General features: G+C 40.9%; 1 protein-coding gene across 3 annotated transcripts in view; it reads left to right on the forward strand.

Annotated features, from left to right (window-relative positions):
- Positions 1-1,215: 1,215 nt before the first annotated feature.
- Positions 1,216-25,243, forward strand: part of tp53bp2a (tumor protein p53 binding protein, 2a) — a 32,142-nt gene continuing 8,114 nt past the window's right edge. Inside the window, exons 1-11 of one of the 3 annotated variants that reach the window (XM_073481601.1) lie at positions 1,216-1,300; positions 1,602-1,758; positions 14,545-14,692; positions 15,759-15,872; positions 17,546-17,616; positions 18,858-18,959; positions 19,987-20,161; positions 20,307-20,488; positions 20,626-20,790; positions 22,683-22,730; positions 23,886-24,069. In XM_073481601.1, the coding sequence (XP_073337702.1) occupies positions 1,732-1,758; positions 14,545-14,692; positions 15,759-15,872; positions 17,546-17,616; positions 18,858-18,959; positions 19,987-20,161; positions 20,307-20,488; positions 20,626-20,790; positions 22,683-22,730; positions 23,886-24,069 (1,216 nt within the window). In that variant the 5' untranslated portion in view covers positions 1,216-1,300; positions 1,602-1,731. Of the gene's footprint in view, positions 1,301-1,601; positions 1,759-14,544; positions 14,693-15,758; positions 15,873-17,545; positions 17,617-18,857; positions 18,960-19,986; positions 20,162-20,306; positions 20,489-20,625; positions 20,791-21,038; positions 21,078-22,682; positions 22,731-23,885; positions 24,070-25,243 lie in introns of those variants that run through there. The other 2 variants (XM_073481600.1, XM_073481602.1) reach the window with 2 other exon arrangements.

Here is a 25,243-nt window from a genome sequence, read left to right on the forward strand (position 1 = left end):
TGTTGTTTCTTTTCATTTGACACACACACTCTACACCACTGATAACAGACTTTACTTCATCATGAGTTATGTTTAGTTCAGTAAAGCCTTCATTCCCCTTTCAGAAAAGTGTGGACTCTCGCATTTGTCACAATCTTTGAGCCCGGTTTGTAACAATGATAAAAAAGAAAACTCCACGTATAATTCTAAAATCATATTACATGATATGTTGGTGTACTGTTACAGCTGATGGTATCATAATAGTGTTAGATATTACACTTACACACTTTTGCTGACTTTGCTGCAGCTGCTAACCACTATGTCACTTCACTCAAAAGGTATTTTACTATTAGTTCAGTTATAACAGTAGCTGTGGGAAATGTACATGTATTGCTATTCTCTGTATTTTTGTAGTCTAATTTCTTTTTTTGTTGTACTCTATTCTTATTCTTGTTTTAAATACTTTTTTTTCTTCTTCTTTATGTTTCTCTATTTATCTGTACTTATTTCTGTCCTTGTGCTGCCATAATGCCCAAAATTCCTCTCCGGGGCAAAGAACCTAAAAAAGAAGGAAGGGTCATTATGTCACTGAATCTTGCTTTGGGGCCAGACTGGTGACAGTTGTGCTGAGGTCAAAGAGAGATACATGGAGAAACACACTAAAACCCAACTTATCTATGCTGTACAGCCTGGCCACAGAGCAAGATTCAGTGACATAATGACCCTTCCTTCTTTTTGAAGTTCCTTGCCTGGGGAAGGACTGTCTTATCATTGCATTTCAGATAGAAGGAATAATAAACAGCCACTATAGATTTGGATGTCCCATAAAAAAAACTTCAAACGTCAGAAGTCTTACATCAAGATATGTTAGTTAATTATTTGACAAATCATGAATGAATATGTGAGCTCAGCTGTTACCTGATGACACACTGCCGTAACTCCACCCACTTCAACTCCAGCTTTCAGCTTGTCAAATCCAAGCAGAGTGAGACCTCTTACTTTTCGCCGATTCGACTCAGGTTGCTCCCTACTTTGAATGTAAGTTTAATTTGCTGCTAAGAATCTTTTTGTCTAGCTGAATGATGCCGACCCGGAGTAGACTTTGTAAGGAATTAGCTTTTATGTCCTAGCAGTGAGTGGAAACGGTGCAGTTTCGTGTTGTCTAGCCGTCGGGGGTGTTTTCTGATCCCAAACGGGGCGGAGCCTGAATTCCAAAGTGGAATGAGTTTCCTCTCGATACGTCACTCTGGGATAGGCTGCGAGCTACCAAGCAACCCTGTCAGTCAACGGGATCTCGGGCTGGTTACCTTCGCGTCCTGGGGTAAGAAAAAAAACCTAAAAAATATCAAATAATTCCCACATAGTTTTATCCTTTGTTTTAGTAGTAGCTTTCTTAACAAACGTGAGAGTTTTCGAGCAGTGCCTCGCGCTCTCAACGAGCCGTTTGAAAGTTCCAGGCGATGCTCTGAGAACTACAACGGAAACTTTTGTCGTGAAGGCCTTGTTATTTGTTGCAACAGGTCCGCGACACGGCACACAATTAGCATAAGTGTGTGTTATATGGGTGAAATGTAGTTTGAATTGATGTAATAACGATGTGCTGTGTGGTTTTTTTAATGCAGAACGGGACCCCCGAGCAGGAGAAAGTAGCCTTGCCCATCGCGGGTTTAGGCTCGAGGATTAAAGTGATCGCCAGTCCTACAGCTTTCGACGAAACTGCCAGTGGGGATTCATGCTGTGCTGCTTAGCTAAATGCGGTACGAAGCTAAAATGATGCCGGTGAGTTTATGTTTTATTTACTTGGCTACAAGTTTCAACCTTGTCCTATGGCGCATTGTTCCTGTTTTCGACATTATATATCGCCGCACTAACCCCCTGCAATGTTCCCACTGTGTATTACCTGGACATTTAAATTGACGTGGCAAGTTGATGCGGCGGCTCCTCTGTACCAGGACTATGGCAGCACAGGCTCCTGTTGTGAAGTTTATTACCTGTGACAGCTGTGTGTCTGTGTGATCTATGCATGTGGTTATAAGTTACGTCATTTATTTGCTTTCTGGGAGATAATTCCGCACATACACTGTTACCTTAGTCGAGGTCCCCTGCGTCAAAATGCCTTTTACAGTACATCTCTATCCAGTTTTTTTTTTTTTAAATACAGTTGGCGTTTACCTGACAGGACGGTCATTAACGTCACTGTAGATGCATTGATTCTATTCAGCTGTACGCTTTGTTTACATGTACACATCCATCTTGCTCATAACACAACAAACAAGCAGAGGGCATTTGCCAAGTCCTGCTGGCACGACGCTAAACTCAGCTCTGGACTCCTGCCATGTCATCACCATCATCACCATCATCATCAGAGGTCCATAGCTTTTGCTGCAGTACCAGGCTGTATGTCTCAGCACTTCTCCGATGTGGGTAGAGAGGGCAGCAGGACAGTGGTCTGTGTGAGAAATAGAGAGAAATAACCCAACCAACAAATTCTTACAGTGACAAGATTTTAAATAAAGCTGGCACAGGAGCAAAGTTCAAAGAAGTGATGGCTGTATTGGTAACTAGTAACTGTTTAACCCTGGTAACATTATTATGTCTGGAATTTATTTACTTGGAAAAAGACGTGGCAGATAAGGCTAAGTAATAAATACTTTAATTATTAATGTGTAGAGCTGCAAAAGATTATTCGATCAGTTCTCAACTATTAAATTCCACGCAAAATTTCTCTGATTCCAGCTTATTAAATGTGAATATTTTCTGGTTGCTTCACTCCTGTATGGCGGCAAATGGAATTTCTTTGGGTTGTGGACAAAACTAGACATTTGAGGTCATCATCTTGGGCTGTGGGAAAACACTAATCGACATTTGTCTACCATTTGCTGGCATTTTCATAACCCAGAAAATAATCTACAGTTTAATCAACAATGAAAATAATAGAGCCCGACCAATATTTGATTTTTGGTGCCAATAGTAATATCAGGAAGTTAAAAATTACGATAGTGATATTGGCTGATACACACACATTTTTTGCACTGATTCCTCAAATGGTTTTGAGGAATCAGTGGTGGTTATCAAGTATTTTTGACAAAGATTTGTAACTGAGGCAGGATAGTTTACAATTCAACAATAAACTTTACTGTCTAAAATGACATCAGTTTACTGTAACTTGCCAGACTTACTGGGAATTTAATAATTATAGATTATCCCAAGCACCTTTTTCTGCAATATAATTCTTAAAACAAGAGTTTTCATATTGGCACCTATCGGCCAACATACTGTATGCACTGATACCAATATATCTTTGAGAGGCCAATATCAGCTGATAATATCAGCCAAGCAATATTTGCTCTTCACTCCTGTTAACCTGTTGTCGATATAATTGTTTTGAAAGTAGTGCCATTTCTGTACTAGTTGACAGGATGTTTAGTTTAAAGAGGAAGGGAAATGGGTCACTATTGGAACATTAATACCGGAATAAGCTGTGTATTTCCCTCGGCTTCTCTGGTTGATTCTGGATCATTGTGTCTTGAACAAATGCGCAGAACAACAGAGTATCACTGCTAGTGTTTACAATGATGTTAACAACTAATGAAAAATCCAGTGTAATCCTCTGTGAAAATAGACTCATGTTCTGCTAGTGTTACCAATCTCTGCTCAGACCTGTGCTTCCAGTAAAACAGCTTGATCAGTAAATTAATCATCTTAGCTGCGTAGACAGTCGTATCAGGATGACTCCTGTCTGGTGCATGACCTCAGTCTGCTACTGGCACCTAGTCATTTGTTATCACTAAGCTCCGTTCTTGTGGACACCAATTTAAATTGTCACCCTTACATGTTTTCATACAAGATCTACTTCTTTAAGGGCCACGTGAGACCTTGCTAAGTGCCCCCTTTATTCCTATTGTGTCACACAAGAATATATGCATTTGTGTCTGAATGAGATGCAGCTTCTGGCGTTCGCCTGATAAACACAAAATGGCCTCTATAAAACCATGTCTGATGCAAGGTATTGTCTTAGAAATTACACCCGTAGCCCATGACCCTGCTTGTACAGGCCGTGGGCTCGGGGGTGGTGAGAATGTAGTGGCGTAATTGCTGGCTGGGATAGTAAATAGGGGGTCACTGTTTCCTGAACACAATGAGCTGTAGGGACTCTTTAACAGCGTGTTGTGGAGAGCACATTGTGTGTGCGCCTGTGTTGTGGCAGCAGCCTGATAAGGGATGCTCGCCCTTTATTGAACCAAAGCATGGTATAACTCATTTACCCCTCATTTATTGTTATCTCTACTTAAACCAGTCATTGTTCTGCAGACAATTATTTATGCCTCATTTAGGTTTCTCTGCTGGTTTATTAGCCCAATTTTGGTGTACTTTTTGTCTTGATAAACTATTCACTAAACTAACATTGCTGACATAAAAGAACATAAACCAAACTTAAAACAAGATATCTTAACATTAAGTCAGGGAAAACTTTCTGCTTTATTTTGGATGTCAAATGTTGCAGGAGCAAAACTCATATCACTTCCTCATTCCTCTCTCATGACACGAGTTGCTTGCTGTGTAGATTTTCAAGTAGATAAACTTTTTTGTGCCTAGCGTGCATTATTTAGCTTTGTTTTCTTTGACCACACACACATTTGTACCATGTTTCAGTCACACCACAGCAAAATCTCACTGTTGCTTGACTTTGTGGTGGTGTTATAATGGTGGGAAAATGAAATGATGCTCTGAGAAGCCTGATTTTGCTGTGTGTGTCAACAGAAACCTGAGCAGGCTTTCTCTGAGGCCACCACAGGCTTTGTTATTTACTCCGTGGGAGAGTATGTGGTGCTTACGTAAGCAGACGGTCACATCAGTGAGAACCAAGGACAGTCAGGGTTAATTTTCTGACTTTTATGTGAAGAAGGATAGTTCAGTGTAAAAACTACTGTAGGCTTGTGATGACAATCATTATCTATGTTCTGTCTTCATAGCACAGCTACTCTTCAGAGTACTTTAACATTTTGTACACAAGGCTGATTTAATCACCCAAAAGACAGAACAAAGAATATTCGCAGAGACAATTGATGATCTTTGAAAGAGGCTAAATAATTGCCTTGATGCTTCCTGTTAGACTGTCCAGCACACTAATGTCTCAGTATCAGCGTTAGCGCTGCCGACGTGGTCAAAAAGTGACATTGCGATTATTTTGACAGCTATAATTCATGATTATTATGGATGATTACATTTTACATCACAATTTTCATTGTCATTGAAAAACTAATAAAATCATTATGATGTGGCATTTCTCCCGATCTCTGCCGAACAAACATGTTTAATTACATCTGGAGAACAAGCTCTGTAGGCAAGAGCATCTCTGCAGCACTACAAAATGTCATTATAACACTGTTTTGTAACACATTTTACCTTTATAAAATAATTGCAGTTCTTGGGATTTAGATATTGCCCTTAGTCATATTGCAATTTTGATTATTTTGAAGTTAATTGTGTAGCCCCAATCAACATCACTCACATTAGCCTGGTTTCTTGGAGGTAGCACACCACAGTCACCTGAACAGGTACTGATGACCCACCTTGAAATATTGAGTGACTCAAATCTGTGAGGTACCCAGGTGAAAAGTAGAATTACACATTGAAGTGGTAAGACCCCCTTTTCAAGCAGCGAGGGCTTTATGACACCATTGTTTAAGGATGAAACACTAGTCTAGCCATGGGGAACAGGGAGGCCATGGTTCAGAAGAATACCCAGGGTGGTCTGGGAATCAGCTTTCGAGGAAACTTGTGGCCCTTTTTGACTAAAACAGGAACTGAGATAAAGCATGATCTTAACTGAGGAACTAATCAAAGATTCCTTTTGGGCCATCCTGTTTGCACTTCTACCACATCTGAAGAGCCATGAAGATAAGGTAAATTAGACTGCCAACAGACAGCAGTGTCTTTTTTTAGACAGTTTTTGCATGTGACGAGACAACAAAACAGCTGCTACGTTGTTCTTTATAATTTACTGCTGTGCAACTGATGTTTGAATGGATGTTCTTCTGCTATACAGCTTTGTTTAAATGTCAAAGATTTATTGATATTTGAGTGTTTCACGGCTGGGAATACAGCCGGTGCATAAAACTGTGCTGTCTATGCAATATATGACCAGAGAAAATGTAGCAAAAGGTAGAAAACCTACAAAAACCAGAATGCAATGCAATGGGTTGTGCTTTGAAGAATATGTTTTTGATAACATTTTGGGTGAGAAGTAGGCGGTGTAATAACACAATCTTGGTTTATAGTTTGTCAGCACTGCCTCGTTTAGACAGTTTGATCAGAGTTGGACTCCATCCGACTATACTCTTTGTGTCCGTGGATCCGCGCTTACAAAATGCGGATAAATCTGCATTTGATTAAACGGCCCAAGAATGAGGAGGATTTTTGCTTGAAAAAGAGCTGGGGCTCTGGGTGCAGGCAAAATGTAGAGAAGTTTACCAGTGTTCAGTTGCAGGTACTACCAACATTGTAGTGATACAAAGCTGGGTGAAAATTGGCTAAGGTCACATTTAAGCATTCATAGTCCTTTATAATGATGCTACTGGAAACTACTACCTCCTAGCTAAGGGACTTTTGCAGGGACACTATTGCCCAGGAACTGAATTTAGCTCCTCTAGTCAAAATGTAGATAATATAGATAATGTTCCAGAGTCCCAAAAAGGTTCCTGGAAAAGAGCTTTTGTACTCTCCCTCCTCCAATCACCCAGCCTCCTGCTTCAACAAGCAGTCTCTTTTGCATATGACAGATTAAACCACAAAGACGTCATTCACTGTGCATTTTTTTAGGATGCCAATTAGGGTGTCTGCCACATTTTGAATCTCTACCTCATGAGATAAATGTTGATAAAAGATTCTAAAGATTCTGTGAGCGCTTCGCTTTTTCTAGTTATTTATTTATATAGCACTGTTATGTTATTTAAGTTTGTGTATTTTATACTGATTGTAAAATCCTCCAGTTTGCTGCGGGCTTGTTGTTCCTCTGAATGACTTTATCCAACTGTCGAGGGCTTGGAAAAAAAGACACATCCTCTCCCTTCTGCTCCATTTTGACTTCCATTTCCGTTATCTCCCAGATAAGCCCAAAGTAGGAACTGTCTCATCACGTATACCAGGATTGAAGGAGTATGGCAAGAGTGCAGATTATAAAGTGATAGGCTAAGTACTGCAGTGCAGACAGGGAGAGGAGGTTGTCCTGATTGAAGAGTCGCAGCCCGCTGCAGCTTTAGTGTGTTGTAAAAGCTGCTTGTTTTTTTTCTCTCAGTGTTGCAGCTGAATGAGGCGACTGTGTGCGTTCTGATTCCCTCTACATTTGTTACCTCTGACCTTTTCTCCCTCACCCCCTAATGCAGCATAAAGAAAGTGAGGGAGAGTGAAAGAGGGACGAAGAGGAATAATGCCATTAGGGAGTTTTCTGCTGCCTCGTCTTTTTGAAGGACTGCTACGCTGGAACTGTGTCAACTCTTTAAGCTGTGGCAGGACGAGCACGGAGACATACACGCAGGAAGATGATGCTGCAGTGTCTTACAAACTTGCTGTAATCAGATTCAGAGGTGACTCCCTCAACAAGACCTATTTGATTCATGCGCTTAGCACAGCAATATCTGTAATTGAAAGTGTGCGTGTAGAGAAGGCCCAGCAGACCTAAGGTGAGACCCTTGAGGTATGGTCAGAGATACGGTGCCTGTTATCTCTGCTGCTGTCACTCTGCCTCACGCTGTCCACTTTTCCAGTTTCCCTTTTCTCCCCTCGGCATTATATCAGATGTTGTGTATACGCCCCAGTCAATCCCAGTGTATTATATCAAGCCTGTCTGACACTCTGTTTTATTTGATCTGACTACATCCTCACCCCTCCGAGGCAGAAATATAATCAGAACTTGCTTTGCTGCTCTTAGAGAATAGTTTTATAAAACTGTACTTAATAAACTGGTGTGTATTCATTAACACACTCTCAGGTATTGCGCTCTTTTATCTTTGGAGCATGCTGTAGGTCTCCTAAATTGTTGTTAATATGAAATTATTCTTCACTTGTGAATACAACACAGTTACCTACTAAAAAATTAACACTATTCATGAATATTCATGGTTTTAATATTCTTCTATTAACAGGAGGTTGTAATTAGGTCTACCTGGGACTATAGTGACTATAATATACATGCGTTTACAGGCTCTTTTTGAGATAAAACAGGCTCTTGCATCATTATGACAAACTGAAATGTTATGCTACTTACAACATAGGGAAACCATAGGTAACCTGTTTTGTTTCCCTTACACTGAAGAGGGAATAAGAGGGGCAACTGGGGGCCGGCATACAATGACTGATTCAAACAACAGCAGGCTTTTTCACAACCTTCCAGCTTCCACAATTTACTGAAATTGAAATTGAAATTGAAATTGAAATTGAAATAGTGTTGGAACTAGGGCTGTGTCATATGGCCTCAAAGTATATCTTGATATTTTGAAATCTCCTTAAAACACTTGATAAATGCTAAGACTGGGCAAAAAAAATCAGATATCACAATATTTTTGAACAAGTACCTCGATATTGTAGTGATGACAATTGGTACTTTCACAATATATTAACACAGTTAGATTTTTAATAAATAATCTTAAGTAATGTGAATATAATAACTAAGTAGACATATATATGTCTAACTATATACGACATGTACAACAGTCTAAGTTACATCAATTTACTGTAAAGAAGCCTTTAATACCAGGACACTTATCCCATACTATCAAGATATAATGATATCCAAAAGCTTGTAGCTTACAGCTTAAGTAGAGGGAAACATTATGGACCAAAACAAAGGCACTACTATTGTAAGAACTGATTTGAGTAGAAAATCAGTTACTTGCCAATGCTACAGAGAACATCAACCAAGATATTTAATTGGATTTCTTTTTAACTCAAGACTAAGACAATGAATTATCTCCGATGTTGCTGTGGGTGTTTTTAGTCGTATTGATGTGAATTCCCAGTGACGTGATGGGATTTCATTCGCAGATTATCCTTATATTGCAGAGTAATTCAATTACAGTACAATCCCTTGTGATTTGTCCATTCTCGGAAATGGGAAACTGCAGTGGCAGACAGTTTTGGTCACTCTTAACTCAATATGCAAGCAATTGCATTTGGACAATGATCTTGAAAGTCTAATGCAATAGGACTGACCCTCACAAGGAGAGAGTGGACGGTTATGCTGGAACACATGGATTAATATTTGAAGTAGCATCGCCAAAGAATCATTTGTGTAACAAAATTTTTTCTTCAACAATTTCCTGCTAACTGCTCTGTTCACGTGCACCACTTTATTGCTGTAATGCACATGTTCGTTATCTGAACGATCAGTGGGAGTGCCACGCACACACACACACAAATCGACGCAGCATTCCTTCCTGTAATTGGCTACGGGTACAGTGTTGATTTTTAAACTCAAGTCATTTTGGAGTCCTCTGTCTAAACAACTGGAGAGGCTTGAAAAGCCGGTTCCCCTCAGGCCTGCAATCAATGGCATCTGCTTCAGGACCCCTCTGGCTTTAATGGGAGAAGGTATCCAAATTACACAGCAAAGGGCCAAATCAGCATCTTATTGGAGGTAGGCTTTATAGCTGATATCTTTTCTGTACAGTGTATTGCAGAATAGCCCCGCGGGGGACTGCAGCTTATTTAACTTACTAAAGCACAGAATTGTTGACAAAGACGCCTGTTTCCTTGCAATAACCTGGAACAACTGTTAGAGTATATCTTTGTTTTTCCACGTTTCTCTTTCTCAACCTCTCGGCCCTTTTCAACAGGGTAGGTCAAGTACATGCTGCCAGCTGCGGTCACTCTCTTCCTCTTAGATGTGTTCTTATTACAGTGTCTTTTGTTTGAGGGTTTGATGTTACAGCCTTTCATCTCTGAGGAACACACACTCTTCTGTCTGTGTTATTGTGTCTAGAACAGATATTCCTAGTCATTATGGCTGGGAAATATGGCCTTTAAATAATATCGCAATATTTTTAGGCTATATCACACACAATGTATGTCTCTGTATTTTGAAATTCTGCTCAAAAGCACTTCATGAATATGAGGACTTGGCGACGACTTCAGATATCAGTATTTTTGAAGAAATACCCCAATATATGTATTGCAACAATATTGTATAATGACTTGAATAATGCTATTTTTACCAAAATATTAACACAGTGAGATTTTTTTAAAAAAAATACCAGTAATGTGAATATAATGACTAAGTGGATAGAGTATTAGAACAGTCTGGTAAGAAGAAGAAAATTACATCACTTTCCCGTAAAACAGCCTTTAAACTCAGGAAAAGACAACACTTAAGCCATATCATATCATATCATATCATATCATATCCAAATAATGATATAATGCCTCTCAAGACTATATAGTTTTTTAAGGATTTAATCACCTTAAACCAGCTACTGAACAGTGAAATTTGCTTATGAGAATGAACACCTGCCTTCTCCTGGTCCTTGGTTACACACAGGGATATTCTTTCTTAAACTTAAGGCATAGGGGCTGCAGGCTATTGAATTTAAGCTTACTATTGTAATACTGAGCCAGTAGTCTGTTGAAAGGCTATATTTCTATATAGAGGATTAATTTAATCCCTGAGATATAGCCCCAATGACCTAGCCTTATAGCTGCTCTGCTTTGAGAATATCCACAGTGCAGGCTGCAGAGTTAACAGGCACATTTCTCACATCTTTGCGCTGGCTATAATTGTCAGTTTGCAATTCTGAGCTGTCAGACCAGTCCCCAAACCCTAAGAGACAGCTTTGACTTAGCTGATGCTGTGATGGAATTAGAAATCTAACGCTATAATAACGAACCACAGCAGCAGAGGCAGCTCGTCCCCTTCTCCTTCCCCAGGGCGATCTCTTTGCCCTGTCTCAGGTAGGAAGGAAGTGCAATTCAGCACTTGTTTCTGTCATCCACCCTGATAGACAGAAGGCCAAGTGCGGCACATTTTTGTCAGTTGTCATATAAACTTCAGATTGGTACTGCTTCGCTCACTGGTTGTGCAAGGCTACCTAAGGTGAGGCTTTCTAATAAGGTGTTGTGCTACAGTTTTGTCTATATTGAAACAGGTCTATCAGGCTGTTATTGAGCTTTTTAATTTAACTTGCTGTTGTATCTATGAATATTTAATGAACTCTCAAGTTGTCTGACTGCGTCAAAACGAGAGTCGGGGCACTCTTCTCACCTGTCTGTCCAGGGAGACCACTTGAGGCAGTCTTTTTTTCCCCTTAATCAAGCTAATAGCGGCTCTGCAGCAGGATTGGAATGAATTCAATATTATACTCCCTAGACTTTTTCTAATAATGAAGCTTCATGTTACAGTGTCTGTTTTTGCATTTAATTATACACATGAAATTATCTAGTTTACACTTACTAGTCGGCTAATAATGAGAACTGGATCTGTCATTTTCAGGCATCCTTCTGCTCAGCAATATTATGTATCATGATGGACATTTTCCCCAAATCAATATGAATATGCAAATATATATGAAAATTGGCCTGATTAGCTCAATTAATTATGTATATATAGCACATGTGTGCAATATTTTAACCCATAAACAGTGACCGCATGCATTAGCGGATGAAGGTCAGCAGCAAAGTGCTAACTCATCTAGATCAGGGCAAGGACTGGGTGGTGTGGTGGCCCTGGATCATTAACTTTAGTGCTGTGGAGAATTGGCTGTCACCGATGAAGGCATCCCCCCACCCCCAAGACTCCACTCTCCTCCCATCAGTGTTTCTGTCTTCTCACTCTCTATCCTGCTCTTTCCCACCCTCCACCCTCCTCCCCTCCCTCGCTCTGTTGTCTCTCTTTCACTCTCCAAATATTAACAGGGTCATTTGAATGTCCTACATTGCTGGGAAGTTGTGATGATGTCAGCTGCTCTGCGCTGATCTCTCAATGGCTTTTGTACTGAATGCAGACTAATGAAATTGATACCGGCTAAGGTTTCCCTTTAATAACCAGCTCTAAAAGTGTAATTTACTGTAAGTTATTTATTTATTTATTAAGTTCTCAACTACATACCACAAACAGTAAAACTCTCCTGATTAGCAGACAGGAAAGGTAAAGTCTTTGTTTTGGCTTTGTTCTCCAGGGTGGTCTTCCACCACAGCTATTAGCTATTAGGTTTTCTATAGCCTGTGACGAACACAGCTGCTTACAGCTTTCTGTACGGTAGATTACTGACAAGCATGAGTCACTGCTGACTCGCTCTATTGATGGGGATCTTTCATTTGCATCATTTTGGCGCAAACCAGTTGAATCAGGTCCTCTGACTCAGACTTGCTTACTACCCTTTGCTTCAGCCTTCACCTCATCACCGAGAAAATAACAAGCCTTCTCTTGTCGTGTGTGTGTGTGTGTGTGTGTGTGTGTGTGTGTTGCCAGGGAGATTTTAAGAGGAAACGTGTCACCTGCCCAGTCACTCTGTTAGCTTCATTTGAAGGAAAGGGGGAATAAAGCCACTTATCTCAAGGCTGTTGTCTTTTTGCTGTGCGCACCCGCAGTTCAAAAGCAACTTAAATACAATTGTTTCTGCACCACGGCTGCAGCTGCTCCGCATGCTCGCCCCCCAAGCCCTTTGTGCTCGTGACCCCACTGACCTGATGTTCCCACCATTCCCCCTGTAGGCACCGCGCCGTTCACAGCAACGTGCTGAGAATAAAAAAACCCAGAAGTTGAACCTGGAGATTAAGGATGCAAACAACAATACTATACTAACAATTATACACTTTTCAGGTTACTCTAGTTCTTGTTCTTGTTGTAGTTGTGCCATGCCCAAGGAAACCTTTTTTATGATATTAGTTTAATTATAGCCTTATCAAAGCTCTCACTCCTTGCGTGTGATAAGATTGGAGCATATTCCAGCACCGCCCTAAAAGCCTCTGAAGCATACATCTATATATTATACACAGAGACACTGTATTTACTTTCATGTTTACCATCAGTGTTTTAGAGTATTAAATTTTACTCCCAGGTGTGTATTTTTAAATTAACTGTCAAGGCTTTAGTTTGACATAGGCCTACTTTCTGTTATTAAATTGGACTCCCAATGCCTATTATAACTATAACGATTAAAAATGCACACGTATTTAATTGAAAATTTCTTTAACATGTTTGTAAGCATTACAGAAGCTGTCATAGTTTCAGTTTGGCATGCCAGCATTTTCTTGCCATCACAGCTCAATTTCCTGCCCAGTTCCAATGTGTTTATTTTTTTTTGCAGTGGCTGAAGGCTTTCACATTCCACTTCTATCAGTGACAGCTTCATTGAGACGGCCCATTTCTTTTTTGATAGTCCTAAACCAGTCTCTACCATCTGTCAGTCACACACTGACATCAAACCCTGAGTCCTCCATGGTCTGCTCCTTCAGAGAGCTTGGCAAGAGTGTTTTGTGTGTGCGTGTGTTTATGTGTTGGGATTGAGGGATCTCTCACAGTGGTGACAGCACTAGTTAGCAGTTAGATGGCGTTGTGAGAAGTGGAATTCTGAGAACTGATTTCTCTGTTGACACAGAGGAACGAGGCTTAGGAAGCGGATACTACTGCCTCTAGCTCCTTTTCAGACATGCACCCTTTTACGTTAATGTGACAGCAGTTAAACAAGTTTGAATAAACACCCATGTCACTTTTACATGGCAGTCTAGATGGTTGTTACATTCGTATCACTTTTAACACAACAAAAGTCTGAATTGAATGCTGTGGCAGAGCAAGGTGTAGCATGAGAGAGAGAGAGAGAGATACAGTGCACTTCTTGCACCGTCTTCTAAGGTCGTAATACAATTATCAGTCATCCTTTATGCTTGAAATCAGTTAAATCATCAAGGAAAGAAAGCATAGGAGACCCTCTTTTTGGTAATAATCTGATCAACAGTCTCTCCATATATAGTTTTTCATTGTTTATTTATGCCTGCTGTGAAGATAAAGAAATGAATATCTAGCTAAATGTTTTACATACAGTACAGCATGAGAAAAAACAGGAATTAAACTAGTCTAAACTTAACATTGTGTCGTTCAATGCTTGTTTACTGTCAGTTGAATTCTCTGTCTAATAACATTAAACTGATATGAAAATGCAGCAGTAGTTTCATGGTTAGCAGTGTTGGAGTGTCCCTCACAATGATTTAAGGCTTTACAGGTAAAACAAGTTTTAAAAAATCAGTGATGCAGCCTGAGAAAGAAGAGAAAAAACTCTTCATCCACACAGTCTTAACATTTTGAACACGCCCCTGATCACTCGCTCTCTCTCTCTCTCTCTCACTCACTCACTCACTCACTCACTCACTCACTCACTCACTCACTCACTCACACACACACACACACACACACACACACACACACACACACACACACACACACACACACACAGAACCATAGGGAAATGAGACCAATTACAAAGAATTATGATGTTCACTCTGCCCCAGGATCCTCTATCTTGTGTCGTTATTTAACTTTCTCTGCCTCTCTCTCCCTCTTCCTCCCGCTGTCCTCAGATGTTCCTGACTGTATACCTCAGTAACAATGACCAGCATTTTACTGAGGTCCCCGTTACCCCGGAGACACTGTGCCGGGATGTGGTGGAGTTGTGTAAGGAGCCGGGGGAGACGGACTGCCACCTGTCCGAGATGTGGCGTGGATCTGGTGAGTGACGGTTCCAGTCCACCCAGTGTTATCCTCAACACACATTGAGGAACATGAGCTTTTCAGTCACATGATGTTTTGGAATATGGCTATATCCCAAGGGACAGGAGTCACTGTGCAGACACTTGTTTGTCCTCTTCCTTTTAATTAGAAGGAAATTGCTTTTCTGAAGTCGGCCCTATATGGAGATTAGCTGTGTGGTCAACTGCCTGGTGATTTCTTTTTGAAGGGCTTATCTCTTTTGGGTCTGCAATGCAAATGAAGCCGAGCCCATAATCCCTGTAACAAACACAAGCATCTTCGCATTTCTCAGGTGGGAGGGGCGAGGTTGAAGATTTCATGCCTTCCCGAATTTTCCCCATCTCTCATAGTCATGAGGTATTCAGAATCAGAACTCAAGGAGTCAGGCTTCGTAGCTGTTACCATGGTGATGCTGCCATAAGAGCAAAGAAAGTGCCAATTATTGTGTTTGAGTACTTCCACAAGTACGCTGAAAAGAGACTGCTAACTGCTGAAAAGATTGTCTCATTTTGCAGCCATTTTTCAGACTCACTGCTGACTCCCCTTGAAAACACAGCAGTAGCATTTTGAATACAATTTCTATGTAAAACTATTAATAACCCCCATTATTACAGTTGTTGCTGATTTGTTTTGCTGTCATGCCGCTATAATAGATCAGCTTCATTGACCTCTACTTGACTGTAATGTGTCAGTCCATTTGTGTAATGAAATGGTCTTAAGCAGTTTGAAGAAAATGGAGCTGAGGAATAGCTGATGAGCCCTTTGGCTCCATACCAGTGGGAATAATTGACAACACATCACAGTTGTTTTCCCGAGGTCATTGCTCAGAAAGATCAACGAGATGCTGATGGCGCTGATGAAATGAACAGGGTTGGGACAGGATTCACAAAGCAAACATCACATGCACAATTGACCTACATGGATATTGTCACATGTTTTAACCTTGCTCAGCTTAATGTAGTAAGACTTTTTCAGTATTGACTTTATGGGTGTGCTTTTGCCTCACACCTGAGCATTGACGTGTTTTTATGTTTTCCATATGCAGAGCGAGCCGTAGGTGACGGTGAGAGGATGCTGGATGTGCTCCAACGATGGGGACAGCACAGGGCAGAGGTGCGCTTCTTTCTGCGTCACAATCGAGCTCCTAGCAGGGAATCAGGTAAGTGTCCATCTCCGGCACCCACACCAACCACACATAGTTTTGGATCATAAGTTTGACAAAAGAAGCAATTTAAAGACATCTCTTTGCCCCTGGAAATTGTGATAAGCATTTTTCACAAATTTTTGACATTCTATAGACTAAACTACTTATCGATAAATTGTGAAAATAATCAGTTTAATCGATAATGAAAATAATCATTGGTTGCAGCCCGAAAAGTTGATGAAGCAGAAGCAAAGGTTTCCACGGTCGCTTTCTCTCACATAAGAGTCACGGTTTGGAGAAGTGCTGTCCTAAGAGAAAAGTCATTTGACACCAACGTAGTAAACTCCAGAGATGCCTGCAGCCTCTACAGATACACAACATCCACTCCGTTGTTCAGCATTCATGAAAGGAACAGCCTGTTTGAGGCAGAGATTGAACCAAACAACCTCTCTTCTTACACTACAGAGGTTTGAAAATGGTACTCTTAAGACTGCCTTTATCCAGGAGGGGGTTTATATTAGCAGGCTTCAAATCCTTGAACAAGTCTAATTTAGCCGTACTGGTGGAGGCCAGGCTGAACGCATGGTGTCCCAGCCCCAACGTCATAAGCCTGTTACTTTTCAGTTTTCTTAGGAACACAGAAAACTCTAGTATTTTGGTCGTGTGCTATCCTCTCAGCCCCCAGTTGCGTAACTAAGCCCTTTTTACCCCTCACAGCTTGAGTCTGGCCCAGGGATTAGATGGCTGTTTTCCCTTCCTGTTATCTTAGCCTGCTCTTGTTTTCCCACACTGTTAGCTTAGCTCTGCTCAGTCTTTGCAACACATTTCTGTAGTAGCTTTTACTGTTAGTGAATTTTTATGAAGATGGGTACACTTTGCCTCCTGTTTCTGTGGTGTTTTTATTGTTTATGGAGACACTGTTGTACTCAGTCCTACCTATAGTATTAACTTTGTTAAATGTTTACATTCCTGGTGCTGAGCAGCCATTTTCTTTCTTAACAGGTCAGAGGACAAGATGTATTCTCTGTAGAGTTAAGCCTGCTCAGTAACCATCGCTAAATATCATAATGTCACTTATGGAGGTTCAGCATGGTGTTCTGTTCACACTAACACTTAAACAGTGCATGTATTTAACATGTATACTTTATGTCAAGGGTCATCTAAAACCATTATGCAAGCTAAAGGGCTTCGGTCATGGGCCAAGGCTTTAAGGATGGGATCTGGATTGCCAGACTCCCACCCCCTGTCAAATGGTACTAGCATGATTGGATATAAGTGCATTCATGTACACAGACAAGCACATACACACACACAGTCGCCGCCAGACGGTTATGTATTAGGTTAAACCCTGAGATTATTGCAAGTCACAAAGAGCACTGATCCCAGTTGTTTCCCAGAGGAGCTAAATTCATTCAGCACTAGCCAGTCTGTTTAGTGTAGCTTTCTACTGATCTACACCCTCCTCTGCAGCAAGACCAGAGAGAGCCGTACACCTAGGTGTGTACCCTTTGTTTGTCAGAGACAGTGACAGGCTAAAAGGCCAAGCGGAGGTTCCAGTCATTTTTCACAGCTGTCTGTAAAGGCCAGTAGTTTGCTCAGTATGCTGTTTCTTGGCTTGGACTAAACTGATGCAGTTGTTTTAGATGAAACTCAACAGTAGATTGTGATGTCTGATGTCGTGTTCTCAGGTGGGTCAAGAAGCTCAGAGCCGAAGAGGAATGGAGTAAAGGGTCCTCCAGACAGAAGAATGGAGAATGGGGTAAGTTCTTATATCTTTTAAGACTATTAGAAATGTGTTCAGCAGGACGTTCCATTTTTAAGGACAAAATCTGTCAGAAAAATGGGAAATGTTTATAGTCAGTTTCACATAATATCCATACCTTTGTACACTCAGTGATTTTAGTTTATATTTTTTTAAGAAGAACAAAAGTGTGGAACTGCTCTCACTTACCAGGCTTTTTACTGCACCTCAGTTGAATAGAATTACCCCTCATTTCCACATAGCTCTGTGTACCTTTGCAAGCCGACCAGAAATCCATTCATTCCTGTGGGAACCTCCATGTTCTCCAATGTGTTCGCAAAACCCCTCCTTATGTTTATTTTTTAGTGCACTGAAAATATGAACTATTGCAGTGGTTTCAGAAAGATTGAATGTAGACAGACATTATTGGTCCAGTTTTTGTCCCAGTGATACTCGTCTCTCCCATGTCTGTGGTGGCATTTCCATCCATCAGAACACTAGGAGGCTCACTCTGTATATTTTACAGAATTATGGAAACGAACGAGGAGTTACACTTATAGCTTCCATGGTTCATTTTAGCCAGAAGATGTTTTGATGCACTATCACCAGAAACCTCCATTTGTACCTAATTCCTGTCATGTGGGTCATAGAGACCATCTTGCGACTGGATTACACCAGTTGCGACTCCCATCAACATGTGCCTGTTCAGACCTGTGACTAGTCAGTAGTTATGCATTACTACATGAAGCCACACCCATCTTCGAACTCGGCCTTCGCTTACACTATTGTGTCAGAAAGACATATAAACACCTGTCAGAATACTCAATATTGCTTGTGTTAGTTACAGCTACAAAAGGTGTCTAAAGGACCACAATTGATGACACACACACAGACTCACTTATTACCAGGCGACGCTATTCTGTAGTCTGGTATGTTGATTGATGATTTGCCAGGGGTACCAGAGGGTACTAATTAATTTGATTAAAACAACACCCTGAAGTGTATAAATGCAAATAAAAAAATAATTATGGCATCATAACATGAACTGTTTAAATAATTATTAATTTGAGAATGTCACCTACTAGAATAAAAGTACTTTGAATCCTGAAATCCCAAGAAGTCCAATTTTGGTCCTCTTCTGTACATTTTTATAGGAAGTTAGAGGGATTTTGATGCTCCTCATTTGTCTGTTGCTAATTTTTTTGCTTCTCTGAATGCGTTTTCTTTTGTCCTTTGTCTGTCTATTTATCCTTGCCCAGGTGGCGACACCCCGCATGGACATGACTCTGGCCGAACTGCAAGAGATGGCTTCCAGACAGCAACAACAGATAGAAGCTCAGCAACAGCTCCTCGCTTCCAAGGTACATAAAGAAGTGCAAGATGAAAGGGGAGATGGGGAACAGGTAGAGAGATGGGTGGATACAGGGGATGAAGAAGTTAAGTGATGGAGATGAAAGTAAAAGCCAGAGGAGAAGAGACAAAATAATGGAGCAAGATTAAAGAGTGGGTTATTGGGAGAAAGTGGAGAGAAGGTACACAAAAACAGCAGAACTAAAACAAGTCTAGAGCGCTTATGGAACGGAAGACTTTAAGATAGAGTGCATGTGAAGGTTTTGATTGACAAGCGAGATAAATTGTGGATGGCTGCAGGTGTAGTGTTTATAATTTGAGAAGCCTGAGACTGCTGCCTGCCTTGGATTCTCACTGCGCAGGACTCCTCTGGTATTTAAAGATCTTTTTCACTTGGTTATTACTTGATTTTCACTTGTCTCGAGATTCATTGGTGACTTTTACTGAAAATGTTTGAGAGAAAACAGGCGTGATATAAAATTAAATTCTTGGCTGACCAGTTTTCCTCCCACACATTTTTTTGTACCTTAAAATGTTTCCGTTCTGCTGATCGTGACATAAGTCTACTGTCTTAAGATGACTTTAAAAACTCTTTCTCTTTGTTTCCCTGCTTAGACATGCCCTACAGGTTGCAAACCTTTGCCCTTGACTCACTTAAGTATTCGATCAAAGCACTTGTTGTACTGTGTGTATGCCTGAGGGCAATATAACAAACCTAGGAATGTATCTTCAGGCAGTCATGTAAACTTGCACACAGTTCAAGTAAGCAAACAGGCTTACCATCAGCACGTCACATAGTTTCACAGTTCCAGGTAGAGACTGTGTTGTGCTCCTTTTAGAACCTGTTTGTAAGAGCTCTGCCACGTGCCAGTTCAAGACTGACTCTTGAGTTTGAAAACCCTAACACTTTTTTCGCCACGCATGCTGATATAAAATGCGAGGAAACCATACTCGGCTATGGATTACGCAAGTTAACAGTGATGTGTTTGTTTAATTATGTTTCTGACCTTTGCTCCATGCTCACTTTTGTCTCTAAAGGAGCAGCGGCTGCGCTACTTGAAGCAGCAGGAGCAGCGTCAGCAGCAGCAGGCCTCTGAGCAGGAGAAGCTTCAGCGCCTCCGAGAGAACATCGAGAACCAGGAAACTCGGCTCAAGAAGGTCCGGGCCCTCAAGGGCCAGGTGGAGCAGAAACGCCTCAGCAATGGCAAACTGGGTAAGCTCATGGACTTGATGCCTGCTCGATATAATGTATGACCAGAAGCATGGAGGATTTGTTTTTTATACATTAAGATGCAATGTCTGTCTATGACCTCCTGTCTTCATAATATTCTTTTCACCTCCCTCACCTCCCTCTCCAGTGGAGGAGATAGAGCAGATGAACAACCTGTTTCAGCAGAAGCAGAGAGAGCTAGTGATGGCTGCGTCCAAAGTGGATGAGCTCAACCGACAGCTGGAGTTGCTCAAAAATGGCAAAATGGACAACTTCCATGACAACCAGACCTCTGTGGCTGAACTAGACCGCCTCTACAAGGAGCTACAGGTGTGCAGAAATAAAATTTTATAAACTCAACACCAAAAACAAATTGTAGCTCCAAAGACAACATTTGTTTTTAATGAGCACAAACATTTAACCATCTCTTGTCCTGGTCCTAATGTCTTGTCCTTCTTGGTGGTCAGCTGAGGAACAAGCTCAACCAGGATCAAAACTCTAAGTTGCAGCAGCAGAGGGAGAGCCTGAACAAGCGCAACCTGGAGGTGGCTTCCATGGACAAACGGATCAGTGAGCTCCGAGATCGACTGTGGAAGAAGAAGGCAGCGCTACAGCAGAAAGAGAACTTGCCTGTAAGTATCATCACATATATATAACATAAAAACATTAAAATGAACTGACTCAGAATCCCCTCGCGTATCATCTTCAGTATTTTGAGCAAGGTGTTCTCATAACTTTAATTGTTATTGTGACTTTCTTACAGTTTGTCAGATCATTATTATTCATATCTGCAAATAAGCGATGGGAAATGGTTTTGATCAGAGCTCCCCCTAGTGGCCATATAATAAAGGCTGTTTGTATCTCTCTCTACCTCTGGAAGCCTCAGATGCCCTGGCATCCAGAGCTCACCCATGCCAACGTAAGGCCCCTTTACCTCATTATCTTCTGTGTGGGAAATCCTAGTGGCCTCCTCGCTTGAAGGAGTCAACTCCTATCCATCTTTTTTACATCCTTTGATCTATCTGTCTGAGATAGCTGCTGGGGATTGATCATTGTTTCGATCATGTCACAGAGTTGAATCCAAGTTTACACTCACACTTCTTCGCTCAGCTGTGTTTTCAGTCCCTTTTGGCAAAAACAACTCCTGGAGATGAGAGAGAAGTAATAAGCGCAGGCTGACAGGCAGGAATGTCAGGGGAGATGCTATCTTTGCTGGCTGCACTCTTGACAGAAACAGGAAGAGGCACATAACCAGTTTACTAAAGGAAAACAACCATCCTACTGAAAAACAGTTGCTTTTCAAAACACATTTTATAATAATAAAATACATGACAGTTATCAACACGTACTAGAACTTTGCAGAATGAACAATCAAGTCTTTGTACAAGCTGTAATGAGTGTTAAGGTTTTGGTTCTGAGCTCGCTGCCTGCTGTCTCCCTGCTCCTGCACTCCTCTCTCCCCTTTCCAGGAGTTGTTTTGAACTCAGGTTGCCATGGGACTGTAAATAAGAGTCAACAGACTCGTCTCTGAAACAGACTGCAAAGAAGGAAAAGGAACATGCTCACTGCTTGAGGTCGAAAGCTTGTGTAGGGAGAGCAAGGATGTACGAAAACATAAGCATTGTGATTGGATGATTTTATGTTTTCATCCTTTAATAATGCACGTTATTTTTCTCTGTCCTTTATGCAGTCATTTTTTTAATCATGATTTCCTGATCAGGTCGACCTTCTCTCAGACTTAATAAGGGTGTTTCATTGGCCTTCATCATTAACTTTCTCTCTTTAAACCAAATTAACATGCAACCAATTAACCGCAAAGATTGTTTTTAACTTTGTATTCTGTGCCATCAAAATGTTTTTTCTCTGTTGTAGGTACCAAAATATGCTCCATTGAGGGCAGCGTGCAGTGTTTACTAAGCAAATGCAGTGTATAAGATCTAAAGTGGCCTATAAGTTAGAACATAAATAATAAATGTTAAAATAGAGATGTAACATATCCTTCTAAAGCTCTGCTGGAAGCCTTTTAGATAAATGAGCAACTTCCACCCCAATCCAACTTTAAAGAAGCCCAACTTTTCTTTTGATGCCAGTTGACATGTATACTAAAGTAGGAACAGAGCAGAGGAGTGTGTGTGCATGTGTGTTTGTGTTTGCGTGTGTGCGTATTTGAGATGAAGGCCTGAATAGGTCTCAGTGAGGAGGTGATTTACCCACACCCTGCCTGGAATCATAATGAGTAGGCCTTTTTCACACCAGCACAAAGACACACTCCATCCAAGCTGCTCTCTCCTCCAACCAAACAGCAAGTGTCCGTCTGACATCACCCGACAAGCACGAATAACCATACTGACTGAAGAGAGGTAGTCTGAGAGCTGCCAGCCCTGAGTCATCCTGCACCGTCTCAGTCACAGAGTTCAGGAAACACTTAGAAAAGATGAATATAAGGCGAATATAAGATACAAAAAAGGGGATTATTCAGTATTTTGAACTGCTGTTGCATGTTTGTGCTTTTGTTTTTTTCAAGAATGGCTATCCTGGTAAAGAGAGGGCTTCAAAAGACACTCATCTTCAGGTAACTAACTAGTATCAGAGCTGAACGTACAATATGTGTTTCTTTTCTTTCTGATCTGACCTCTTGAGTATGACTTGGCACATCAGATTCCATTAGTTTGTTTTCTGTTTCAGAGCCTTGACAGGCAAAGTGAACCATTTTCATCTTTTTCTAAAGGGACCGCGTGTCACAATGTCATCAGCTGTGGGATACATTTTTGTTGAGGGGTTGAGTTTTATTTTGAAAGACAGTTTAAGTATTGTTTACTGGGTTTGGAAAGCATAAAGGCATTTGATTTTTTTCTTTAAGATGTATCTTAGTTACCGTCTACTAGCTAAAGGCTTTAAGAGGATTTACTGTCTGTGTGGATTTTACTTTACCAGTCCAAGGGAGATAGGCCACATCTATCTTAGCTGCTTTAAAATTACTGTACATTAAAACTGCATGATGTCATATTACAACATGTTTTAGAGAGAGGACCATTAAAATGTGAGGGTTTTAATATTGTATAACTCTCCAATCAGCAACTGTAATTAAAGCATTTTCTTCAAGCAGTGTAGTTATACATGAGTTACTAAAATCAGTGACTGGTGAGCAATCTTAATACCAGTGTGAGTGGTTCAAGGCAGGACTCAGAAGAACGGGATGTTTGTCCGTCATTCAAACATTTTGATCCAGAATAAAATATCCTAATTTCTTTTGTTGGATTAAAGAAGACTGCCTTACAAATCTTTAAACACTTCCATTCTAACCTGAGTAAATCTTTTTAGATTTGAGTAACAGTATGGCTTGTTTTGGTGCCACCTTCAGGCCAACATTGATATTTTTGTCTCTGTAGTGGCAAAGATTTCCAAGAATTTTAAAGTTTTCTCACCATTTTTCATTCATTATCCATTTTTTTGTTGGGCAATGAACATTATAGCCTTGAAGAGCTGCCATACAGTTTTAGTGTTGTTAAGTGCCTCAGTATTAAGACTAATGTCAGCATGCTTTCTGTGATATTCATCTCTCTCAACAATTTTTTTGTATCATTACCAAAACATCAGACAGATTTAGTTGCCATTCAGTCTCTACATGATAATATCTCTGAGTTGTTTATCTCTCTACTTTAAAGTACTCTCACTGACCTATCAGCTTTCTCTTTTTTTCTTTCTCTCCTATCCTGTCACTGTACAGCTGCCCTCCGATGGCCAAGCTGGACAGCAGTCAGGTCCGTCTCGCGTGGCAGCGGTCGGCCCATACATCCAGTCGTCCACCATGCCCCGAGGCCCAGTGAGGCACGACCCGCTTGTAAAACCAGCCTACCCAGACGGTACCGCCACTCTCCCAGCCCACGACCCACAGAGCAAGGCCGGCACAGGTGAGCAACCAGAGGCGACGCACCGTCTGCAGCCTCTCACCTCTTAATTTAAGCCTTTTACTTTCTGCCAGGTTGTGGCGCGACCTGGCAGCAGGCCTTCACTTAGTTCATTCTGTCAATTTAGATACTAGTTAGTCAGCTAAATTTTGCAATTGCTGAGTTTGCTACAGCTCACTCAGTAGCAGAGTTATAAAATAAAGCTCGATCGTCAGCTCGCAAATTGTAAGGAAACAATTAGCAAAGAGTCCTCAGTTACTGTTCCCTGTGTTTCTTTATGTATGTCACCATGGAGTTGGGAACATGTTTCGGTTTTTTATTGAAATGTGACTGTCCTGCCTCAATCAGGAGCAGAGGAGTCTGGGACACCTGCTGGTTGTGATGTCACTCTGAGCTCAGAAGGTAGCTAGTTACCTCCTGGATGGTGTGTTGTGATGTAGTATTGCTGAGCCTGAACATCACAATCTTATATTCACTCTCTTGACATTTTCTGAAATACTTGTGGTGTTTTGCAGTGAGTGAACCAGTTTTTTTTGTTTGTTTTTTGCTGTGACGTGTGTCTGTATGTGTCATTCTTTAGATTAGCTGACACTATACTAGTATTAGGTGTGTGTGTATTTTCAAACAGGGAAAATAACAAATGTTTTAAATGAATGCTCACTGTAGTCATACTCAGTTTTCAGCTTTCAGGTTTCAGGTTTCAGCATTCAGCGGTTGTCTTTGCTGGCTGATTCATATTCATACTCAGCATCTTGGGCCTTGTAATCAAAAAAATCCACTGGTGAGCATCGATTTACAGAGAGAGACATATTTCAGTCGGTCCTGACTTCTTTAGAGAACTGCTTCAGAAAAGTCCAGATTTGAAACTAAAAGGAAAGTCGGGCATGTCTTGATATTTATTTTGAACACACACAGCATGCCGATCGAAAAGTTTTATCAGGATAACTTCTTTGCACAACAAACTAAAGACAAATTAAACAACAAAAATAAGTTAAGTTTTAGATATGGTATGGAGTAATCTGTTGTTGCACCAGCAGCACCCTTTCCCCAAGGACTGCAGTAGCATGTGTGCTGTGTAATGGATGGGAACAAAGTCTGGCCAAACCACTGACAGACCAGAGCAACACATCCCATTTAAAGATATTCTTTGTGCTGTCCTCTACGCAGTGATTCTTTG

The sequence above is a fragment of the Pagrus major genome, chromosome 15 (assembly GCF_040436345.1).
Source record: "Pagrus major chromosome 15, Pma_NU_1.0".
NCBI classification, from domain to species: domain Eukaryota; kingdom Metazoa; phylum Chordata; class Actinopteri; order Spariformes; family Sparidae; genus Pagrus; species Pagrus major.